The 23,186-nt window shown below is 38.0% G+C and overlaps 1 protein-coding gene across 2 annotated transcripts in view; it reads left to right on the plus strand.

Moving 5' to 3' along the window:
• Positions 1-23,186, plus strand: part of CPNE4 (copine 4) — a 225,344-nt gene that overhangs the window by 160,570 nt on the left and 41,588 nt on the right. For both annotated transcript variants that reach the window (XM_039707996.1, XM_039708004.1), the window contains 3 exons: positions 10,002-10,100; positions 19,002-19,088; positions 19,664-19,723. In XM_039707996.1, coding sequence (XP_039563930.1) covers positions 10,002-10,100; positions 19,002-19,088; positions 19,664-19,723 — 246 coding nt within the window. The remainder of the gene's footprint in view (positions 1-10,001; positions 10,101-19,001; positions 19,089-19,663; positions 19,724-23,186) is intronic.

The raw sequence follows: 23,186 nt of genomic DNA on the forward strand, positions 1-23,186 counted from the left end.
CTGGAGCACTCTGTGTGCAGCAGACTATTTGTGCCATAGTAATATTGTTATGCTCTACAGAAAGCTGTCAGATTCCTTATTTTAGTTCCAATGTATGTAGCTGAGTTTCCTTATGAGTCAGTGTTTAAACTACATCATGTTTCCTTGATAAAAAGCAGAGAAGGACTCATAAAAGGCAAGATTAAAATACTATTTTAATTGTTGATTTGGAACACATATATGTTCTGTAATGTGTATTATAGAATATATATGTTTTACGTATATATACATAAATATGTATATGTACATATACATTTATATATTATATATATCATGTGTATACATATAATATCTATAATATTCTATATATTCTATCTATATAATGTTTGATAAAATAATTCTATATTCTTTCATTAATATATAACTATAATATGTTACATTATAGCATATATGTATATTTCACAGCACCTCATCTACTTCATAGGGGAAGAATCTGGCCTCCCTAGTTGCTACAGCAAAGCACTGAATTATGCTTAAGCTTTCATCTGATTTCTAGATCATTTTACCCATGTGGAAACCTCAGTGGTTCTATTTTCCACAGCAAATTTTCTGCCACCATTTTTTCTCCTTTCCTTTCATGCTTCTATCCTTATAAAATATTCTTACAGAAGAAACTGCTGTATTCATATATGGCCACACACCCAGGTTTGCCAATCGTGTAGGGTAACCAGGATGCTGAGTACTTGGGATTTTCAGCCTGTTTCTCCCTGTGATGTTGGAAACAAACCTGATAGGCAAAAGCAAGAGCTCCCTGCTCCTGTGCCAGCTTTCCCAGGATGCTCACCCTCCCATTCCCACCCCACCATACAACTTTCTTGTTTGTACCAAGTGTCACATCCATTGCTATGGAAAGAGATAAACCTGGAAAATATAGAGCAGTTACTAAGAATTTGTAATTATGGAGAACACTTATTAAACACTTGAATGCATGCAAGGGGAATACAAACAGGAAAGGAAGTCTGCATAGATTTAAATAGGTATTCTAATGTACTCTGTTAAAGTGTTATTTTCTACTCAGTGCAAGAACAAAAATCAGAAACCAGGTTATTAAATGTGTACAAAAATCCCACAAAAACGTGAGCAGTTACATAAAAAATATTACATTTCTCAAGTGCTGCCATTTCACAGTTTTGGCAGGTTCATGAGCTTCCAAGAAACAGGAAAATATCTGCTCTTTAGCTGATACATGATGTTTTTGGAAGATCCAGACACCATGTCATGATCTTAATTTAACTCTTTACTGGAAATCTTTAATAATACATTGCTTCAGGTGCTTGTGGCTTTGCAGGGATTTAGGTTCTTCCTGGAGGTGCTTTCAGTGCAGGGAGACAAATTCAACTCTAAACACAACATAGGAAATAAAATAAAACTCTGGACACAAAACTAAAACAATGCTGAAAAGGGCTGGTTGTTTTGTTTCTAATTATGTGTTGTGTGCACTAATTGAGAGGTGTCATATGGAGGACTCACTTTGAAGCATCAGTGCATCTGTGTGAAAGCACTAACTGAAGCTCAGAACATGAGAAAAACAAACAAAAAAGTAAATAAACCAAAAGAAAAAAAAAGAAAAACCTCACCCCAGAAATGAGGCCCTTTACTCTTGGAAATGACTGCTAACAGTAATGCAAAGTATTCATTAGTAATTTCACAAGGATTTAAAAAATCAAATATGTGACTATGAGATAAGGAAATGTGACCTTTTTTCTCAGACCTTTATCCTTAAATTAAGCTTAAGTTTAGCCTTTAACATTGACCCCTCACATTACTTTAATCATATCTGTAACAATGGCCTGTGCTCTGTCTCTACCTATATCTCTTGGTTTTCCATAGCAAACATTGTTTAGAGTATTACTATAATAAGCATTTAGAATTGCTTCATGTTTCTCAATTGATTTATTTAGTCCAATTTGTTCTAAAACTTTCTGTGTTTGAAATCTCTGCTGGTCTTCCTTTTAGAACTTACCCATAATTGGGAAGACCCACCTCCACTGTGTTATCATCTGCTGGATAGTGTGACCAGTTCAGGGCTATTAAACCTGGTTGCCAGGTCATTCTTTTGGAATAATATCCAAGAGATGTGTCATTAAGTCTCCCACTGACTGACAACACAACAAACACTGATGATGTAAGCACTCATCATTATTACAATTAGTGTTTGGGGACAGGTTGATGCTGCTCTGGTGTGGAAGAGCATTTTGTACTCTTTCTGCCAAGTATCATCATTTTCCTTTCCTGCCTGACACACAAGGCAATGGCTGATTTTTATCTGCTGCTTTTCAGAGGGCAAGATAAAGCTAACAAGATTTTTTTAGGGACTGAAAATAGATAGTGGGAACTGGATAGAATTTTGTTCTGTCTGAGAGCTTTTAGGTATGCAGACATGAATTATGGTGAATTTCACTGCTGTGCTTTCAGCTTCTCCAAAAGGTAACCCAGAGAGGCCTGCCAATGAGTAATACCCTTTTTTGCTATGTAGGGAATTGTTGGTAATTTTGATGAGCCAAAATCTCAGATACATCTAATGGAAGGAGGCACTGCTGTGTCAGTACACTAGTTTATCATCTCTCACAAAAGTTTAGAAATATTCTTTTGCATAAGGACAGAACAGATTGTGAACTAGAAGAAGGGATATTCATGGAGAAAACTACAGGAGGCATATTGATAATCTCACAACAGGAGCCTCAGGGGAGTGTTTGCAGAAGTTTTGCTCTTGCTACATTTTGCTACTTGTTTATCATAACTGAAAAAAATGCTGCACATTATGTTGTGGACTACAAGGCCAAAGACAGTCTCAGAAACTTAAATCTGGTTGATTGATATGGAAAGTCACCATATCAATCAGTCACCATATCAAGTCATTTTATACTTACTTGAAAAATGCTCCAGCCTGCTCTCTTAATTGTTGGACAATTTAATTCTTCATGACCAAAAGCAGGATACTAAAAACTTGCCCAATTTCTGTGTTGCATATTAAGTTGCTAAGGGTGTTTTTGGATACTCATAAAACTTGTTAAAATGTAATTCTTTAAAATAAATAAAGTGTAATACACAGATCTGTGTGTTAGGTTTCGTCTGCAGAAATGGAAGTGTGCATGCATTTGTGTGCATGCTGAACCTGTTTAGTTACTGTACGATTGCTTGTAAATATACTGAGGATGTTGTTGCATAAACCTAGCTGTAACTGTTAAGTAGAAGCTTATTTATGTTTTCACCATGAAAAACCTAGAGAGTCATTGAAAATCCAGTTATAGATGCTCCCTCACATAATTTAACTTATTTTGTATCAAATTTCTCTGTTTCAGAGAAATATCTGTGGGCTTCATTAGTCAGCTCTGAAAGCTCTGTGTTTGAGACTCCTAGGCACCCTTGTAATACAAATAAGGGTAATCAACAAGCTGTGGTTTTAAGTAATTCGTTTTGAAATGACCCTGATGATTCTTACCTGCTGTGAGCTGTCAAGAAAGGGAAACATCCAACTGTGAGGATTCCTGTCATTGCTGAGCCACTGCTGATGTACTTCAACATCTAGTGCTGGTGTAGAGAGGCTGGTTCAGTAAAAGTGGTTCTGTAAATGGTCTCTGTTTTTACTTTTCAAGAACTAAAGTAGACTCCGTCAGGTGTCATATCACAGCTGTCAACAAAAATTACTCACTCACTTTGATTTTGAGTCAGAGTACCTGCCTCGTTTTGTAAAAAAGTAAGAATTCTCCTTCCCTTCACTCTTCTCTCCAGGCAAATAGTTTTAAAATCAAACTTCTTATGTGTTTATATACACAGGCAGATTATTTTCTTTGTGTTTTGGTCTGTCGTGGCTGCTATATTTACTGCAGCATGTCAAGGGCAATGCAGAATCTCTTGCCAGTAACCAAAAAGAAGCTATCAATGAGTTTGTGTCTCAAATGTCCTTCAACAGGCAAATGACCTGAGTCCAGTAGAACACTAGAAACACCGTAAACTTTTAACATATCAATTACCACCATCTATGTACAGGAGGCAAAAAGGTGTTGATGAAATCTTGGCACTTGTTGAAGATGATGTGAAAGTCTCATTGCCTGCAATGGAGCCAGTATTTCACCTAATGTTTAAGGAGCAAACTCATCTGTGCTGGTGGACTGAACTGGTGTCAGTACATGCTGGTTCAGAAGAATAGAAGATGTGGTTTTCAAAAAAAAATATGGCACTGTAGTCAAGGAGAAGACTGAAATTTGCTTCTACTTCAGCTTAACAGAAACTGCACGTATTCTAACAGCACAATATATTAACTCTTTTTCTTCCATTAGTTCAGGGGGTTTTGAGTACTTTAGTTTGACGAATTGAGCTGATCTGTCTGAGAAGAAAAAATTAAAATATTTTGTCTGCAGTGCTCTGAAGCAGATTTTATTTCAGCCATTGAGAGACTTGCAAGAAACATTGGTTCATTTCAGTTGCTTCACTCTATTCTCACTGGAGGCCAACTTCAGAGGAAATTGGAAATGAGACTTTAAAAGTTTATTTTCACTTTCTGGAGCACAAGTACTGAAAAGATAAAACTGTGATGACCAGCTTGGATGGAGAAAAGAGTGGAGTATTTAATATACATCAAAAAAAACCAAATTTCTGTACTGTGATGTTTATAATGTAGAATTTGGCTTTGGAACATCACAACTAGACAAACAGGATAACTTGAAGTGTTTTCTTTTATACTGAAGCTTTTACATCGTTTTTCTGATATCCACATAGGCAGAATGGGTAAGTAGTGGATAAAGGTCTTCCTACAAAAAAGAAATTTTTTGAAGCATTCCAAGTCAGGTATGGATAACTTAGGGAGGTACAGTAGGATATTTTCTTCATTATCAAGTAGTAATAACCCTGATGAGAGACAGCCTGTTCCAGAAAGATCATTTTCATAATCAAGTAAGTTTTTTTGTGAGATTTTTTTTCACGTTCTCTGTCTGGTGAGGAGTTTGAGGGGAGGAGGGGGTGTGGGGTGTTGGCTTGGGCATTTTTTGGTCGGGGGAGGGTTTGTGTGTGTGTTGGGGTTTCTGTTTGTTTGGTTAGGGTTGGCTTTTTTTTTAAGTTTTCACTGATACTAGAGGATGAACCAAAGAAGCAGTTGTTTGTAGACTTTTGCCACCACATACCTCCTGCAGTTCAGAGGGCTGCAAGAAGTAGAGCAGGTCACTGATGTTGTCTTAGGACCTCATTTCTTTGAAACATAGTGTCATATAAACTCTATCTATAAAAATTATTGTGGTATTATTTTAGTTTAGAGATAATTGGTAAAACTTTTATGACTGACTGGGCTGTAATTCATTTGAACAGTGAGCATTCTCCTTCTTGCCCAGGCACAACATATCTTGTTTCACAGAAATGCAAGGAAGAGCCATCCAAGACAGCTTTTGTTCAGAATTTTAGCCACTTTGCTCATTATGGTTACCCTAACATATAGCTAGGCACAACAGGCAAATGATGGACAAAGAAAGTTCTTTTCCTTGAAAGGTATCCCTTCCACCCCATGTTGAGTGTCAGGGGACACATACTGAAGTAAAAACACAGAGAAAAGTCTCCTTTTTGATGCAACAGAGCCAGAGCCAGATCAGGGTAGGGATCCTCCTATTCAAGGGACTTGACTGTGACTGCCTGAGGCTCCCTTTCTGTCTGTCTGGCACTTCTGCTGGCAGGGAGCAGCTGGAGAGTGGGCCAAGGACTTGGGTTTCTCTCCCACCCTAGCCAGAATCTTTTGGTCACAAGTCATTCATGTGTTTTAAGTTAAGTAAGCTCTTAGGTTACCCGGAGGGATGTCTAACACTCTTCCTTTCCAGCTAAGTGGCAAGGTAATACCAGCACAAGCCACGCTAACATTTCATAGTTGGACTTTGAACATACAGTCACACAGCTGGAGAAACTCAGGCTGGCAAGACGGGAAATTTTCATTTTTTTTCCTGGCTTTGTGCATGCTGTAATCTGAAGTGTCTGGCTAGCTGAGGGAAACTTGAATGGATTATTTTCAAGAAGTACTTTTCCACAGTCTGGCTGTCAGCTGCCTCCTGATAGGATTTAGTCAGGAGAGTCACTGCCAGTCTTTTAGAAACTAACCTTCAGAGCATGTTTTGGGCTTGTTCATAAATTGCACTGTTAACTTCTGTATTTCTCCATTGCCCATACCCAAAGGTGCTGTATGTAATAGTTCTCTCATTGTGAAAATCTAATGGGGACAAATCAAGCATTTCTCAGAAGCTGTGTAGGGAAAATAACCTCAGTATCTGCAGGCACACAAACACATGCTTACTGTAGGCAGTCTTTTCTCTTACTTAGTTCTTGTAGTTAAAGCTAGCTAGGATGATGACTATAGGAAGAATTATTTTATGACAATTGTACTGTAATTTTGTTGAGACTTGGGAAAAGTCTCAATAAAATCAGAAATTGTACAAGTGAGTTCTTGCTCATGCAGAGGTAGCAAGATTAATCTAGCTGTCATCTTCTGGGAAGCATTAGGAAAATCAGCCAGAGAAGCCTGTGCTGTTGTAGCTCCAATGCCAATGCAATCTTTCTTGAATGCCCTTTGTGGTATTGGCAAAATCTAATCTTGGTGAAAAATTTGAAATTAAACCAGGGAAAATTTCCATCAGCATTCACCTGAGATATCTTTTTCTTTTTAAAACGGACCTTTCTCCAGTGAAAGTTTCAATTTCAGCCTGGAAAGAAATCTTTCATTTTGCACTATTTATAAGAAAACCTGAAGGAATGAAGATGTGGATACCCAGAAGTGATCTTCTGATATAATTTTAACTCAGTCTCCTGGTTAGCTCTGCTAAGGATAGCACAGTGTTCCCTCTCCCTGCACTCAGTGGGTATTTTGAGGAGGAGGACAGGATCATGCAGGGTGATGGAATAGCACTGACTGGAAAGATGCTCTCCATCATTCCAGTTAGTGCTATTCCATCACCATGCAGCATTAGCAGAGGTTTTTATTCCCTGTATTTGAGCTTGTAAGATGTAGGTAGGAGACTGAATTCTTTCACCAGTTATCTGAGCATTGATTTACCAGAATTCAAATTAAGTGTATGGAAAGCCTCCTTAAATTAATGAGACTTTTTTAATAGAGTGTAGGTATACCGTTAATCATCTATTTAAGCAACCTCTAGGAGTAGAGACCCAAAGAAAACATTAAGGTTTGCCTAAAGGTAAAGTACGATTCCCATTGTGGAAGATTTGACTTGAAGAAAGACCAAAAAAACCCTTTAAAGTATTTCATATGGAAATAATGCTTTGGTTGTCACCTGTGGTCTTTACCTGATTATGGATTATTTGCTAAAATCCTTCCCTGCTTATTTGATCTGCCTGAGTGGGTTTTTATAAAAATGTCTGGACCACATTATTTCTATGTTTCAGAAAGGCTTTTCACATACTTTTGAAATGCAGGATCATTACAGTGTACAACATGTTTTTGAGACAGTAACAATTAATTTCTACAGCCAGATGTGAAACTTGGGAGGAAAAAGAAGTCATAATGGATGTATGTGCAGGAATCCCCTTTCTCCCTTAGCTGTAATTGAACAAATGGCACTGAGATAATTCTGTAATTGTTTGCCTGTTCCATTAAGCCAATATGAAGATTAAAGTACCATCTGGCTTTCTGAAAACTAAAGTTAGAAAACCTCCAGCTTGAAAGAAAAAGCAGCTGGAAACCTATTGAGTGGACATTTTATATGTAATCTAACTTTGCTGCTCTCCACTCAAAGTTCTAACCACAAATAAGCACTCAGAGCTTTTCCCTCTCTGTAAAAGTCAGCACCCTAATAGAAATTTTTCAAAGTACCTTTTCCTGGAGGACTCTGATAACCTTGGGTCTGTTCTTGTATTTATGCTCCAATTGAGTTTAAAGACTGAACCTGGAAAGGAAATCTGGTTGGACAATTTCATTATAAGGCTTCTTTTTTCTCCCTTTCTTTATGAAATAGTAACTTTTTCAAAAACATTGTTTTCAAAGTTCCCAGCATTGCTAAAACTACACTTTTTGTACATTTATAGCAACTTCCTATGGCATTTTTACAATTCATTTTATTTTGTATTACTTCTAAGATCTTAAATATCTTTTGCAACCATTAGAGAAAAAAAATAATTTTAAGTCATGCTTCACCTCTGAAATCTATTTTTATTGAATATTTATATAGTAATATCAATAAAAAACAAGCTTTTTATATTGTCAAGAAATTTCCCGGAAGAAAAATAAATTTTCAAGCTCTATGAAACAAAACTGGTTTCAGGAATTTTTTTGCAAATTAAATTAGTTTTTCTTGGATTTCTTTTTTTCTTGTTACCAGGTCATCTAAAATTTCTGTTGATAAGAAACAAAGAGTAATTTTTAGGGAATATTTAATCTGAAAGAATACTCCAGGACTGTTAGTGTTGAAAATACTGTGTCTAGTTTTTTTCCAGGCACTATTACCACTATCAGAATCAGAAATCCACTTTCATTTGATTGCTCTTGTATGAAATTTAGTCTATAAACAAATGCAGGAACTTCCCTTTTTCCCCACTAGGTGTAAAAGCTTCCAAAAAAAGTATCTGTAAGTCTTAGAGTAAAATATTTTCACATTTCGATCTGGAGATCTTCCTCTAGTCTGGGATTCCTCCATTTAAAAAAAAATGCAGTTAAAATAGGAGGTGGTGGAATGGTCCAAACCTCAAGCTTTTTAGAGTCTTTCCCACACCCTCAAAAGGGATTGTCCACCTACCAGCTTTGACTGGATTATTCAGGCTGATTAGAAAGCATAACTGGTGGACAGGGAAGTCTGTTTTAATAAAGTGCTTCTTTGGAAATATTTAAAACTCAAAATCCAGTGGACATCCAATGATTTCAGTTTCCTTCTGAGTGAACTCAGTGCCCCTTTGGACCAAGCTAACTTCAATTGTCTTGAGGAGTCATTGAGGAGGAAACCTTGCTCCTCCTCTTGTGTTTTCTGACCACCAGTGCTGGGTCAAAAGCACTGAGCCTCGTTGAGACAAAGAAGGCAGATAAAACCCTCTGTTGTTACCCTCAGAACCTTCTGATAGTGCAATAACAGTGTGCTCCTCATGTGACAGGGCAGATGACACCTTTCTGCTTTTAAAAAAACCCTAAAAGATATTTCTTAGCAGGACATTTTCAGTAAAGGCCTCCTGATTCAGTCAGTGTATACGACGATTATCTAGAGAGAACATAAGGCTGAGTTTGGGATTTTGCTGTTAAAGCTGTGAGCCCCTTTGTTGTCCTTGGAGCAGTTTTAAAATTACAATTTAGCAAAGCATGTAGTTATTGCTATGTGCTTCTGTCTTGGCTAGCTGAGTTGTATTTAGAAAAATCAGTAAAATAAAATTCTCAAAGCTAAACTCATTGAGATATTCATCTTTATGCATGAATTTAGGCAAGACTACCAGTGAGGTTTGGTTTGTATAGTCACTGTTGAGCAACACTGGGAAACAGCCAAATATGGGCACCAAACACTGATGTGTATAATTTCAAAGCCATTTAAAAAAATTATGTCTGTGACTATTGTCTCACCTTCACTGACTGTAAAAATGAGAAAAGTAATGTTTGCCCAAGGCAAACAGGGTTTTGAATATTAATTTGTATTTGCAAAGCACATCAACAAGGTAAGTCAGGACACCATTTGACCATGAATATGCAAATACACATAATCCTGTATTTTCACACCTAGCAAAATTATGCAGACAAGAAATCCTTTCCTTCTGAAATACATGCTTCATTAGGCAAACTCCATAACACAGAACTATCAGCAGCAAGCTGTGTTGAGATTCCACTTGCCATTTTATTTTGATCAGAACACGAATAGGGTTTTATTATGTGTTGTGATTTTGTCTAAGATAAAACCCTCCACCCAGTGTACATCATAATTTCTCCTGCAGGGTTTTTCAATAAAATCTCTTTTCTGTCTGATGAAAAATGTGCTGGTTTGTTCTTTTCCCCTTTGTCTCCCCAGTGCATAGTTTGGGACTGGGATTCCAATGGAAAGCATGACTTCATTGGAGAATTTAGCTCAACTTTCAAGGAAATGCGAGGAGCTATGGAGGGAAGACAGGTAAGTAGAAACCACCTGAGCAATCTCAATATGTAATCTTTGTAGAGCAGTGTTCCCCAGACAATCCTGTCATAAAGCAAGTGGCACTGCCTCATCATTTCCCAGAGTTTAGTTGTGTTGATCTCTCCCACAGGTTTTACTGTTACCTGGGTGCAGTAATCTGAAAATGTAAAAGAGCATTTGCTCCCGTACATTCATGTCTGAAATACTTTAAGGCTTTTTCCTAGTTCCCATTCCACAGGCATTTCTTTCTGCTAAGATTTATTTCCTTTGAGCCCAAGCACATGACTTCTATGAGGTGCTGTGCTGCAAAGCAGATGCCCATTCTGGCTGCTCAAAGCATTTCCCTGCTGGCCTAAAGGCCTCTATTGGGTGAGGGTCATTCTCCATCTTTCTCCATTTCTCATGTGCTGCATTCATTGCTGCCAGCTTTAACTAGAGCCTATCATGATGAAACTAATCGGTTTTCTAAGTATTTCATGATTTACAGCCCTAAGGGAAAATGAAACTGTTAGCTTATCAATAATTTCACTTCTTTATGACAGCCTGATCTTTTCAAATTGCAGTTGATAGTAATTATTTAATATGATAAGTCATTTGGCATATCTAATTCCAGAAATTGTCATTTTCTATTACTACTTACTTCTAAAGGTGTTAGTTTTGATAAATTCTCTGAGGGGAAGTTAAAAACATTGATCCTGCAGATAATTTGTATTCATTGTTCCACTATTGTTGCAATCTCAACCCCGAAAACAAATGCGCAATAAGCTTTATCTGGGCTTTTTATTAAGGTTCTGTTTATAATATGTTAGTAAAAATCTAACACAGAGTCAGAAGGTGTTTGATAAGTGGTAAGCAGTCATTCTGTGCCATAGGTCAAGAAACATTTATTGCTCTTCTAGATGTTTTCTGTTGAAGTTCTTAGAATACACTGAAGTTTGGCAAATGCTGCTCATGTGTGTAAAATACTGCTGATATGCATCTGCCATATATTAGTCCATCATAAATAACTTCTGAACACAACCTGAGTGTAAATGAAACCCTGCTTGCTCTCTCAAATCAAGTCAGAGGATCAAAACTTTTATCAAGCAAAATTTGTGTGGAAATAAGGAGGTAAACAAATCCCAGAATGAATAACATTAACAACGCCAGTGATGTGACAATATTCCAAATTTGTATACAAATACCTGTGTCTCAGGTACTTGTGTCTCAGGTACCTGTCTCAGGTACCTAAATACCTGTGTGAGAGTGGTAAGGGTGTGCATTTTAAATGTAAGTGTCTTAAAACCACATCATGGTCCTTCCCAGGAGACAGCTTGTTGGCCAAAACAAGAGCCTTGTAGTCCAGAATGCCAGGAATGGCTCTGCAGGATAAAAGATTTATTATGATGGAGAAATAGTATGTTTTTTTTCCATCTTCAGCTAGCAAAAAGGGTGATTGCTCTTTCAGAGGCATAAGAAGTTAATGCAGCCATTTGTCAGCTCTTGCTCTAGGTTGTCACTGCACTATCAGAGTGCTATCCCAAAATATTTTAATTTTGCCCTGTGGTTTAAGTGCCTGAATCTTACTCTTGCTATGGACCTGCCATTTGCCAATCTGCAGGTTGTCTTTCACCTGTAACCTTTTACCTGCAATCTTCCTCCACACGCCCTAGGAATTGTGCCTTTTTTTCTTCCCTGCTCCTTCATTCTGTTGTGGCTGTGAAGTTATTCTGTGGGCTTGCACCTGCAAAACCCTGCTGTTGGTATAACTAATTCTCATGGGACACAGTTACCACCAAGGTGGGAATCAGTTTCCTTTCTGCTCTTTTCTAATCCTTGTTTTGTAGCCTATTCTAGAGGATAACAAGATTGAGTGGATAAGATTGTAAGCATTAGTCATTTAAGTGGCTGATAAATAGTGGTCCAAAAATATAAATGCACATTCTAGATGGCTCCTACCCCTGATGAAATCAGGGTTTGGTGAGCACTAATAGAATGACAGACAAGAACAAGCAGTAGGAGTTTGAGCAGGTCCTGGTGGAGATGATGTACTTATGGAAAACAATACTGTGATCCTATGTTGTACAGGAGAGGTCAGTTGTGTGGGAAGCCATGTCACTTGGCTAGAGCCAGAATTAAATTTCCCTTTCACTCTCTCACTGTCTCTCCCTCATCCTATCTCATTTTTCTCTATTCTGCAGAAATAACTATTTCTGATAAAGGCAATATATGGGGGTTTTTTTTATGGGGTCTGTGGACCCCATAAAACCATCTTAGTGCATAGTTTATGTCAACATCCTTTGTGCAACATTAAGTAGAGTGATTAGCAGTTGTCAGGTTTTTCTTGAGTTTTAGCCTCCCTAAAGAAAAAGCATGCTCAGTGGAGTGTTTACTTTGAATAAAGAGGTTACAGTGAACCTGGAGGAAATTATAGAGAAGGAAGGTTTCGCCTTCAAGTAGATGTGTTGCTAGCTATTTCTGATAAGGAAGGCCATATCAGAGAAATGTAATTATATGTGGGTGGGGAGATGAGTAGGTTAAACATAGTTCTTTGTTCCTAGGAGAGACCCTTTCATAGCCTCAGACCAGAAAATATTGTTTTCCATGTAGTACTCCTTTCAGTCAGAGGAATAAAACTACATCCTCCATCCCCTGGTGTTAACATTCTTTCACATTGTGAAATCATCACAACATGTGATGTATCAAGTGTTGAAGATGAGGGCCAAAGCCTGGAACTTCATCTCAGATGCTATGGAAGCCAGAGTAAAGAGTAGAGCTCAGGTCTGGCATCCCTATTTGAGTTGCTAAGGAGATGCAGTGAAGCTTCTTGTTCTGGTTATATTTTCTTTTGTGCAGTAGACTTTACAGCCAGCTACAGTACATTACTATAATTCTGTCAAAAGATAATCAAAACGCCCTAGTGATTGTCATCCAGGGTTTTTTGTTTGCTCAGAAAACTGGAGAGAACTGGAAGGAACATTCATCATTGACAGGGGATCCAGGAACTTTGATTAAGCTTCATCTGCAAATCTGTGTGGTTTTGAAGGACTGCTACAGCAGTGGCACAGATCTCCATCTCTGCTCATCAGCAATGCCTGTATTGGCTGGAATCAGCAGCACAAGTTGTCATAGATGCATTAAGCAGTGAGAGTGGGAGTACCACAGTTCGTGCTGGTGAGCAGCATGGACTGTCTGGTATCTGTGAGCTGCTAGTGCTTCTCACCATTTCACCAGCTCACCTCATCTCTGGAGCAGCTGACAATGATGTTGAAGTTGCCTTTTAATTGTACATACTTCATCCTTCAGAAAGTACAGAGCATTCTGACCCATTCTTCAACCTCCCCCTCTAAAAGTAAAGACATTTTTGCCTTGTAGCCAATCTATCAACTGCTACAGAACCGCTTGAGATGGACAGAATGGATATGTGTCACCTGCTTACTTACAGGAGCCAGTGGTGCTTCTAAGACTGTTCCATCCCTGGGCTGTGTACTGATTATCCCAAGTTTTGAGTGTCAGCCTCAGATGAGCTTACTGGCTTGCCTTGGCTGTGAGATTTCTCAGAAATGTGTGTCTGAGACCAGGCATCCTTTAGATAGCACTGGTATCTTCTGAGTGGCTGAGCCAGTATTGTGTGAAGAGACAGAAAATTCCTTACCTGAATGAGACCACTTGTTTTTATCAGAAGTGGCATAAGTTGTTTATGAATTTCTTTTCTGAACCTGGTATATCTTGGGTGAGATTTGAAAATATTGAATTTGGACTTCTTCAGAGTGTTAAGTGCTTCTCCATGACTGAGAGGACTGAATTCTGAGAAACCTTGCTGGTCTTCTGTTTTAAGGAGACTTTCTCATCATGAACAACCTCAGGATAATAACTTTATGTGTTTCTCTTCCATAACAATTACCTTGTGGTCATAGACTGTTATGTTCTGACACCTAGCCTGTTTTCATACTGACCACCAATAGAAAATGGCACAAAGACATCCTTTTGTTCCACTTCCTTAAGTGCATATCTTAAGCACCCCTTGCATGAACCATGGTTTAATAGTGAAATTGGTGGTGCTGCCTTAACAGTTGGACTCAACCATCTCAGAAGTATTTTTCAACATGTAAATCTGTGGTTTCTAGATCTTCTATTAACACTTTCCACCATTCCAAACTTTATTATTTACTCTTTCACCAGAATCTTGACACAAAAAAAAAACCCACAGCAAGAATAACTCCATCCTTATCTTTTTAAGTTAAATACTAACAAATACTCTGAGTTTATTGTGTCTTAAGATTTCTTCCAAGAATACATATGTTTTTAATATGTGTGTACAGTGGCAGTTTCTAAGGTGTTCTAATATTTATCCATCAAGGACAAGAAGAAGGTTGAGATTACATAAATGCAAGTGCTATTAAAGCTTGTCATAGTTGAAAGGAGGAATCCTCTACTAATGAGAAAAAAAAAATCACTTTTTTTTGTTTGTTTTTTTAATCAAGGCAATAAAGCCAGAGGGATTTTAGAGGAGAAAATTCAGAGAAATCACCTGGATCCCCATGCAGCACAGGAGTTATGTAAGGGAAAAATCTGTTCCATGTTTATGTATTACATAAAAATGGACATGTGTGCATTTGCACACACACAAAAGGAAAGAGGATGAAGAAACCCCCTGCACTTCTCCCCCGACATTCCCACAAGTTCAGGGTGTTATTAGGCAGGACTTTTCCACCTGGTAGCTCTTCAGATGACTGCACGGTGAGACCTTTAAGCTCTTGGTAATGAGCCGAGGTGTTATTGACACTTACGGACAATTCCAGTTTTATCAGGAGACAGCCCAATTCACCCAGGACTGTCTGCAACACCAGCAGCTGCTCCTGGCCCCAGACAGGGCAGTAGAGAGCAGCCACTCCAGGCACCTGCCAAATCCCTGTGCAGAGGTAACCACTGGTGGAGCCTCGGAAGCACAGGGGATGCTGGGGGCTTGGCTGGGGAAACAAGAAGTGCTTTAATTTCCACTTTGTTCCCTGGGGGCAAGTTTCCAGAGAAAATCTCTGAGAGTGATTAAAGGCGGCTCTTCTCTCTTGGTGGATGTATTTCTGAGACAGGAAGAGAAAAAAAACCACAAAACTATCCTGTGCTCTTGCCTAGAGGAATGGCAGGAATAAAGCAGCCTTCCATGTGGGAGGAGACTCAGTTCACACAAAAGTGGTTTGTTTTTCTTGAGGCATCAGAAAGAGACAATGCAGGATATAATGTTGCCTTATATTGATTGGGGGTTTTGCCCCATCCATTAGACTGCAGTGCCTCCTTTGTCATTCACAAACTGTGCAATTCATTGCAGCAGCTGAACAGGAAGGAAGAAGAGCTAAACCAAGTGCAGGGGAGGCAAAAGAGCATTCTACTGCTAACACAAGCTATGCCACAAGAGTACAACAAGCAATAAAAGCTCTTTAGCCCTTTCTTCACAGGCCTACCCAATGTTCTGGTGTGCTAGCACTGTCCCAGAGAAAACATCTGCTGTCATTTGTCTTGCCTTGGGGAACATGAAACTCTCCTGACACCTTCAGTCCTTTCTCTGAATAGCTTCTGCCACATACTGCCCAAATTTTGCTTCTACAATGGTTGTCTTCATTTAGTCAGCTCCACATCCCTTTGCTGGTGTGTGGCATAAGTGGTTGCATTGTTTGCTTTTCTCTCTCTTCTGAAGTTTTTTTAAGAGAAGAAGTAAGGGTGTTTGGAAAAAGTATCCTTCAGAGCAGAGTAACATCTCCCACTTAGGAGTCTGTGTCTCCTCATCACAGGCACAAGAGGATTGGGACCTTCCAAGTGTCAGCATTAGTTCAGTGGCTCCCATTGAAGAATAGCTGAATGGAGTTTGTTCAGAAATTCTTCACACGGTGGTTTAAATATAAGTGTATAAAAGAAACACCAGCACAGTACAGTCTTGGGAGTCCATTACCAACATTTGCAACATTACTTAAATTAACAGTAGATAGTTTAAAACCAGCTTGCTTTCTGTTTCAGATTCTCTGCATTGTTCGATAGGGAAAGAGTTTGCACAGCCCAGAGCTGTCAGGCATTTGGAGGAAATGCTAAGTGACTTTCAGAATGACGAATCCAAACTTCACAATGTTTACCATTAGTGTCAGATTGCAGACTATTGCATTAGTTTCCTCTCAACTGAAAAGTTAATTTAAGAGCAAAAATGGATCGATAAAAAACAATGTCAGATACCAAATCAATACTGGGAATTTAGGAACAGACTGGAAATTGAGGTTAGCCTCAACAGTGCAAGCAAAATATTTGAGACTTGTTTCTCGTTATTACTTACCTGCTTAGAGCTGTATTTTGAACTCTGTTCTCATTATAAAAGCTGGATAAACATAAGACGTGTATAGGGAATTTCCTTCAAATGATGCTTGTTACATCTTTAGCTTCAGCTGTGGGAATTGCCAAGGATCCAGAATTGGATCTTGGTGGGTAAGTGAAGACAGCTTTGTGTAAAACAGTCTTGCTGGCTTTTTTGAGCCTATGAACTGGGAAATGTCTTCTCTCTCCTCTCTTATTCCCTTCCCTTCGTTATACTATCATCAATAGATTTAATAAGCGCAAAATTGTTCTTTCCTTTTGTTTTCCTATTTTCTGTAAATTTTGTAGTCTGTTCTATCCTTTGCTGTATTATCACATAAGTAATGTTAGTGACTTGCACATAGAACAGTTTAATGAGCTTTAGGTAGTTAAAGAGAATTGTTATCCATACATCTTAAAACGCTTTGCAAAGCAGATGAACATTCACAATTACATTTTACAGTTAGCAAGGAGAACCTGAGATATTTTTCTCTCTCGTGAAGTTATGTTCTATGCCACTTTATTTATTATAAACCTCTTTATTATAAACTTCTTCCATAAAAATACCATGGAAATTTCTTTTTTAAGGCTTAAATAATCCTTTTCCTAAGGGAAATTATATGCATAGTATATGGCTTCATATAGATCAGGCTGTTTAAATGTACACTTTGAAAAAATAGTCATGTTGGAGAATGCTAGAATTAAGGAGATTCACCTTGGATGTTCAGGGTAAAGCTACTGCACCTCTCCAGTGTACTTCAGTGAGAAAGGGAGGAATGAAAATCCTGTCTCCTATTTTTTCTTTCTATTTGGTATATTAGTTTATCTGTGAAATACAGGCAGCATGATTTCTCTGTAGAAATGCTTCAAGTAAGTGTGCAGACTACTGTGTGTTAAACCATTTTACCCGACAGCAACCTATCAAGATTAGGCAGTGCTTTTGCCTTGCTTTCACACCCAAATATGAGCTTATTGCACTCCAGTGTTGTGTTACAGACCACTCTCTTTGCTGGGAGAGAAGGGATTTTATTTCTTGAGCCTGACTGCTTGTCTTGAGTAGAGAAAATCATTTACGGAGGATTTCCCCTGAACATGAGGGCCAGTATCTGCCCGTCTTCTCAGTTGGAAAATTTGTTTCACAAGACAAATAACTGAGCTGTAGGCTAGCTGGGAGAGCAAGCAGATGTGCTTCCTGCAGTTGGAACAGTTGTTTTTGTCTTTTCCTATTCTTCACTCTGTCACCTGTCTCCATTTCACAGTGATGAAGATACCACTCCTCCCCTGTGCAGAAATGGCTCCAAAGCCATATGTTTTGCCTTCCCTTTTTTTGATGTTTGACAAAATCTCTATGTCTGGAATACTTCAGAGACATTCAAATAATTGCTGTTAGACAGTGGTTTGAAGTTGATGAAATTTCTGGGGCTTAGCACAAAGTAAAAATAGTTTTTGGTGCTCTAACACTTTGCTAGAATACGTCACATATGTACCTCACTGTAGACAAAGTATTGTAACACTTAGGCAGGTTTTCATTGTAGTCAAAACACTGTAACACTTAAGACATGTTTCATTTCAAAATGTCATAATAGAGATTTTTAGATAACAGATTGTTCTGGTTCCTTTTGGAATTGTATTTCTTTCTGTTACCCGGCATCACCTGTCTTGTCTCCACACTTGAAAACAGCTCCCTGAAGGGAAATAGTCCATGTTATTATCCACGTTAACAGCACATTAGAGATAAAAATCTGTATCTACAAATGCCAATAGGCACTTGCATGTACAAATGTACATCTTACTCCTGCAGTAAAAGGCATGAATAACACTGTAAATATTAGAGGTGAGGGTCTGAAAGCTTGGCCTTATCACTCTGCCTGAAACCAGAGGAAGGCATTTCAAGTCAAAATGATTAAGAACCTGGGAGATGTTGTAAGAACAAGGAGATGTATTTCAATAACAAGGTAGGACTGTTGTGCTGTAAAATTGACTATTTGTAAATAAAACTATGAAAAAATCAAAAAGGTATTTTAATGTATTCTTAGGGATAAATTTCAAATGTATCATTAGTTAGCTGCATCTTTGTGAACATTTTACTGATTTACTTTTTATTTTGCTATCATACTTAAAGGAGAAAGTGAGATAATTGCTGACCAGAATTTTTATAATCATGAGTTTAATACAAAACCCAGTGTAACTGTGACAACAGTTTTGTAGTTAATACAATTCATCAGGTTACTCTCTCCAGTATTTTCATTTGTATTAAGTTCCTTCTTTTTTTGTCCTCTCAAAAGATCCTCAATCTTGCTTATGTAACACCTCAAACTACAAGACTGGAAGATGACAACAAATTAATCTCGATGTCTCCCTCAGTGCCGTGTCCACATGTATATGTTCAAAGACTGATGTTTGCCCTGGGCCTTTTTCTATTAACTATTCTCTGCATAGTTAACGGTTTTCATTTTTTTTCCTCTCTGTGCACCATTATCTGTAATGATTTAGTTAACTGTGGAAATTGGGCAATGCAGTTTTTGTTAATTATTCAATCTGTACATAAAATCTTCCTGCAGAGAATGACTGCTATTTTTTTCACAGGTACAATGGGAATGCATTAACCCCAAGTACAAAGCAAAGAAGAAGAACTACAAGAACTCAGGCATTGTCATCCTTAACCAGTGCAAGGTAAGTATGTGTTTTATTTTTTGACTGTTTCTTTACTAAGCTCTCAGTGATATATTTTAATGGTGCTTGGAACAAAGTGGAACTACCTGCAGAATAACAAAGGAAACTATTCCCTACAAAAAGTAAAAGCAAGGACTTGAATCTCAAAAGCAAGTTGACTGTCCTCAACTCTCATTTCATTTATCTTGCCCTATCCCTTCTCTTGTACAATGGAAAAGACAATACTAAACTCTAACACCTAAATACTCTCCAACTTTGTGTGTATCCCTTGTGTATCCACCATTACATCTACAACATTGCTCTTGTTTCTCCTAAACAAACAGCAAAATTTTCTCTAACTTCCCACTGAGATGTTGGTTCTACTTTTTTGTTTTCCTTTCTGTAGGTTTAGAATTTTGATTTTTTTTTTCTGTTTATATATAATTTTGTTTCTGTCTCCAACTATATTTAATGATTCTTCCTTTACCTTATTTTCAGTTGGTCCCTCTCGCCTTCCAATTTATTTTTTTTCAGGCAGTTCTACTATGTTTTATCAGTACATAGCTAAGTTGAATATCTTGCTTTCTTGTCTGCAGATACACAAGATGCATTCTTTCTTAGATTATATCATGGGAGGCTGCCAAATACAGTTTACAGTAAGTATCTTACTTCTCTAACTTGTTTTGAAGAAAAGGAATCCCCTTAGATACCAATTCATTACTTTCAGAGAAATGATTCTTACATGCCATTTCTTGGTAAATTATTAAGTTCTTCTTGCAAAATGTATTAAGGGCCAGCCTTCCTTTCCAGAATGAGTCTTCTGTTAAAGCAAGTTGTTTCCTCTGAAACAGTGCCATACTGAAAGTCACACACAGAGAGATCCAGCCAGGGACTTTTCTCTGTCAGCCTGGGGTACATGCTGGTGTTTCATATCTCAACCATAGTTACCAAGTAAGATGGCATTACAGGGGGACACAGTTCTAATTCAGAGTGTACTCAGAAGCTATTCAGTTCAAGGAACAGGGTGTAAAAGGATTTGCAGGTCTCTTCATAAATAGTAATACAGATTTTTGTATTTCCAGTTAATAAATTTAGAAACATTTAATGATGTGTGGGTTTGATCTTTTTTTGTAGCATGTATCTAAAAATTAATATACATAATATAATGTAATATGATAAATCAGTTTTTCCCATAGCATAGGATTGTGGCTCAGTTCCAATCTGGTTTATGTGATTTATAATTTATGCCTGCTAAAGGGCTAAAATCTAATGCACAAGGGTAATATTCTTCTTCTGGAGATCTTTTCTTTTCCTGTAGCATCCTGCCCTATTTCTGCTCCCATATATAACGTAGCAGACACTGGATGCTACTGACATGTTCTATTTCACATTTTCTAGACAAGCCTTCATTTTCCAAAAAGATCTGACAAAAAAAGAAATACATTTTTAATTGTAGCAGAAAGTTCTAGCAGCAGCTATAGACAGTAGTGGATTGACTTCTTGTGTACAGATGAGCTTTTTGAAGTGTTAAACATGGACTTTGCCCATACTCGTCACAGACTCATTGGATAACACCCAGAACTGAGGACTCTGTTTTGGTTTTGAAGAAAATACCTTCTGCAGTGGACAAAGATCTTTATAATTGTCTTCTCTCATGTAAAGCATACTGTGTAATTACTTCTCTGCCTTATGTGGCTACTTTTTCTTTTACCCCCACATAACAGCAATGCACATTTCTCCTTCAAGTCTGAAACTTCCCAGTCACCTGACATTCCCCCTCCCCCCCCCTCACAAATATGACTGGAAGAAATCAATTATCAAATGTATTCAAGGTCATTATCAGAAAGACATTAATGCCTTCATGTTATATTTGAAAGCCTTTCCTAATGAGGGCATGTGGTTAGGCACATGCAAAGACCAGTTAATATGCAATTCCCACAACTCCAGCTCAAGAACAGGAGCACTGCCACCATTAGAAAGTATCTAGGGATTTACATAATAAGTTATACCTTTTCAAACTCTGATTCCTCATAACAGTTTTCCAATGGAAGAGCAAGTTCTTAGTGCAAGGAAGGGTTATGGCAGTTTTCTTGCCTTTTATTTACTTGTCATAGGTTTCCTATTAGTAGGCTGCAAAACACAAGTTTGAAAGTGATAGGACAAATAGGTTAAAGTGGATAGTGGCTTCTACTGTGTTTTCTGTAGTTCATTTTACTACAATGAAACAAACAATTGGTAATAGAAAGCTTAAGTAAGCTCATCTTCAAGGATGCCCAGTGAGGACATAAAGGAAATTGAATATTTGTTATACTGTCAACCACAGAGATCCCTGAATTACTGTTGCCCTTAATGGGAAATCCACAGTCTTGTGTAAGCATATCACTATCAATTTTCAACCTGCAGGGACCCAGGGTAAGTCACTGTGACATCTCTGTACCTTTAGCTGCCTGCATGCATAGCCCAGTGGTTCTACCTCAACATCGTCACAAACTCGCTCTCCACGTATTTTCCTCCACTCTTCTTCCAGCAGACCTCAGCACAGACTGGTTGTGAGATGTGTTGTTGTTTTCCAAAATGAATTCTCCAGTGGTCACTGAAACAAAAGGGTGCAGCCTGCTGGGGAGATATTCCATTTTCCCTTGCTTTCTGTTTCCAAAATGAATTCTCCACTGGTCACTGAAACAAAAGCAGCTGGGGAGCAGCTGCTGGGGAGATATTCCATTTTCCCTTGCTTTCTGCATGCATCATATAATCTCCTCTTCACATAGTCCTAATCTGATTAATTCAGACCACTGAAACAGAGGAGGCCTATTCCTTGGACTTTCCCAGATTTCCATTTTTTTCTGACTCTAGTGGATTTGGGATTGTTTGAAACTCTCCTGATATGTGTATTGTTGTTGTCACTGTCCTGATATTAATGACGTTTCTGTTGATCTCATGCTGTGTACAGGCAGTATGATACAACTGTGATTTGAAAGGGCACTTGCTGAGGGAGGGAAACTGGGATGCCAGGCACACATTAGATAACAAAAAGCTGTAGTGTGATGTACCTGCTAATTTAAGGCACTAATGGAAGCCTTGGTAACGTCATGCTGTGCATTCTTGGGATAATTTTTTATCTTTATTTTAGAAACATGGTTTGTAGTTAGAAAGAATGTCTCTGAAAAATGAAAGTAAACTTTCCCTTCGCTTTACAACCAGTTATTAAGAAGCTTTCATCTATAGAGATCAATAGTGCTGATTCCAGCCCTCTATTTTTATGCCCAGCTTATTGCCAAACACTGTATCTCTTATCAGACAGTGTACCCTGCTGCACAAGAAATGTTCAGAGGTTGGCAGTGCAAATGGGTCTGTAGTCAGAAGACATTTTCATCACTTCAGGAAATACAGCAGAAAGCATGTGTAACATGCATAAAAGGAACTGTAATAGAAAGATATATTGGACAGATACTCTCTCAGGCAGGTCACGGTGTTGGGCAGCCTGATTTGTTGCTGACAGATCTAGCAGGAGGTCCCAGCTATGTAGTGTAGTGAAAATCACCCTTTTCCAACTCTGAGGATAAAAAAAGAAGCTGGTACTGAGTGTAGTTATTGCCCTGTTATGCTCTTATTTAGCTAAGGGAAGACAACTGCTACTCTGGAACTGATAGATTTAAAGATACACTGATAAAATCAAATGCATGTACCTTAAGAAAGATTCCTACTTAACTGCCTAAAAGATAAGCTCAATTGTGATATTACCATAACTTCTGTCATATATTAACTTATTTTTACAAATCCTTATCCAAGACCTTGGTCCTGTTGGATAATGCTAAAGGAGCAGAGCTCTGCATTGTTATTTTGGAATCGAGGCAATTTACAGCGGTCATCTTTCTTATAAGTCCTCCCTGTGGGAGTCAAACAGAGATTTGGATCAAATTCAAGAAGTATGCTGCATCCAAGTACAAATATTCATAAATTCTTCATCATAGGAAATTAGGATATTTTTTTACTTATCAGCAGACCTCTACTGCAAGGACCATTTCCAAAAGGAAGCTTGTTCCAGGAAGCTGGGTTTTTTTGCTTTCCCAAACACTAGCCACAGGCTTTTTTCCAAGCTTATGAAACCCACTCCTTATT

Source organism: Passer montanus, unplaced genomic scaffold, assembly GCF_014805655.1.
Source record: "Passer montanus isolate IOZ18808 unplaced genomic scaffold, ASM1480565v1 scaffold10, whole genome shotgun sequence".
Classification (NCBI taxonomy): domain Eukaryota; kingdom Metazoa; phylum Chordata; class Aves; order Passeriformes; family Passeridae; genus Passer; species Passer montanus.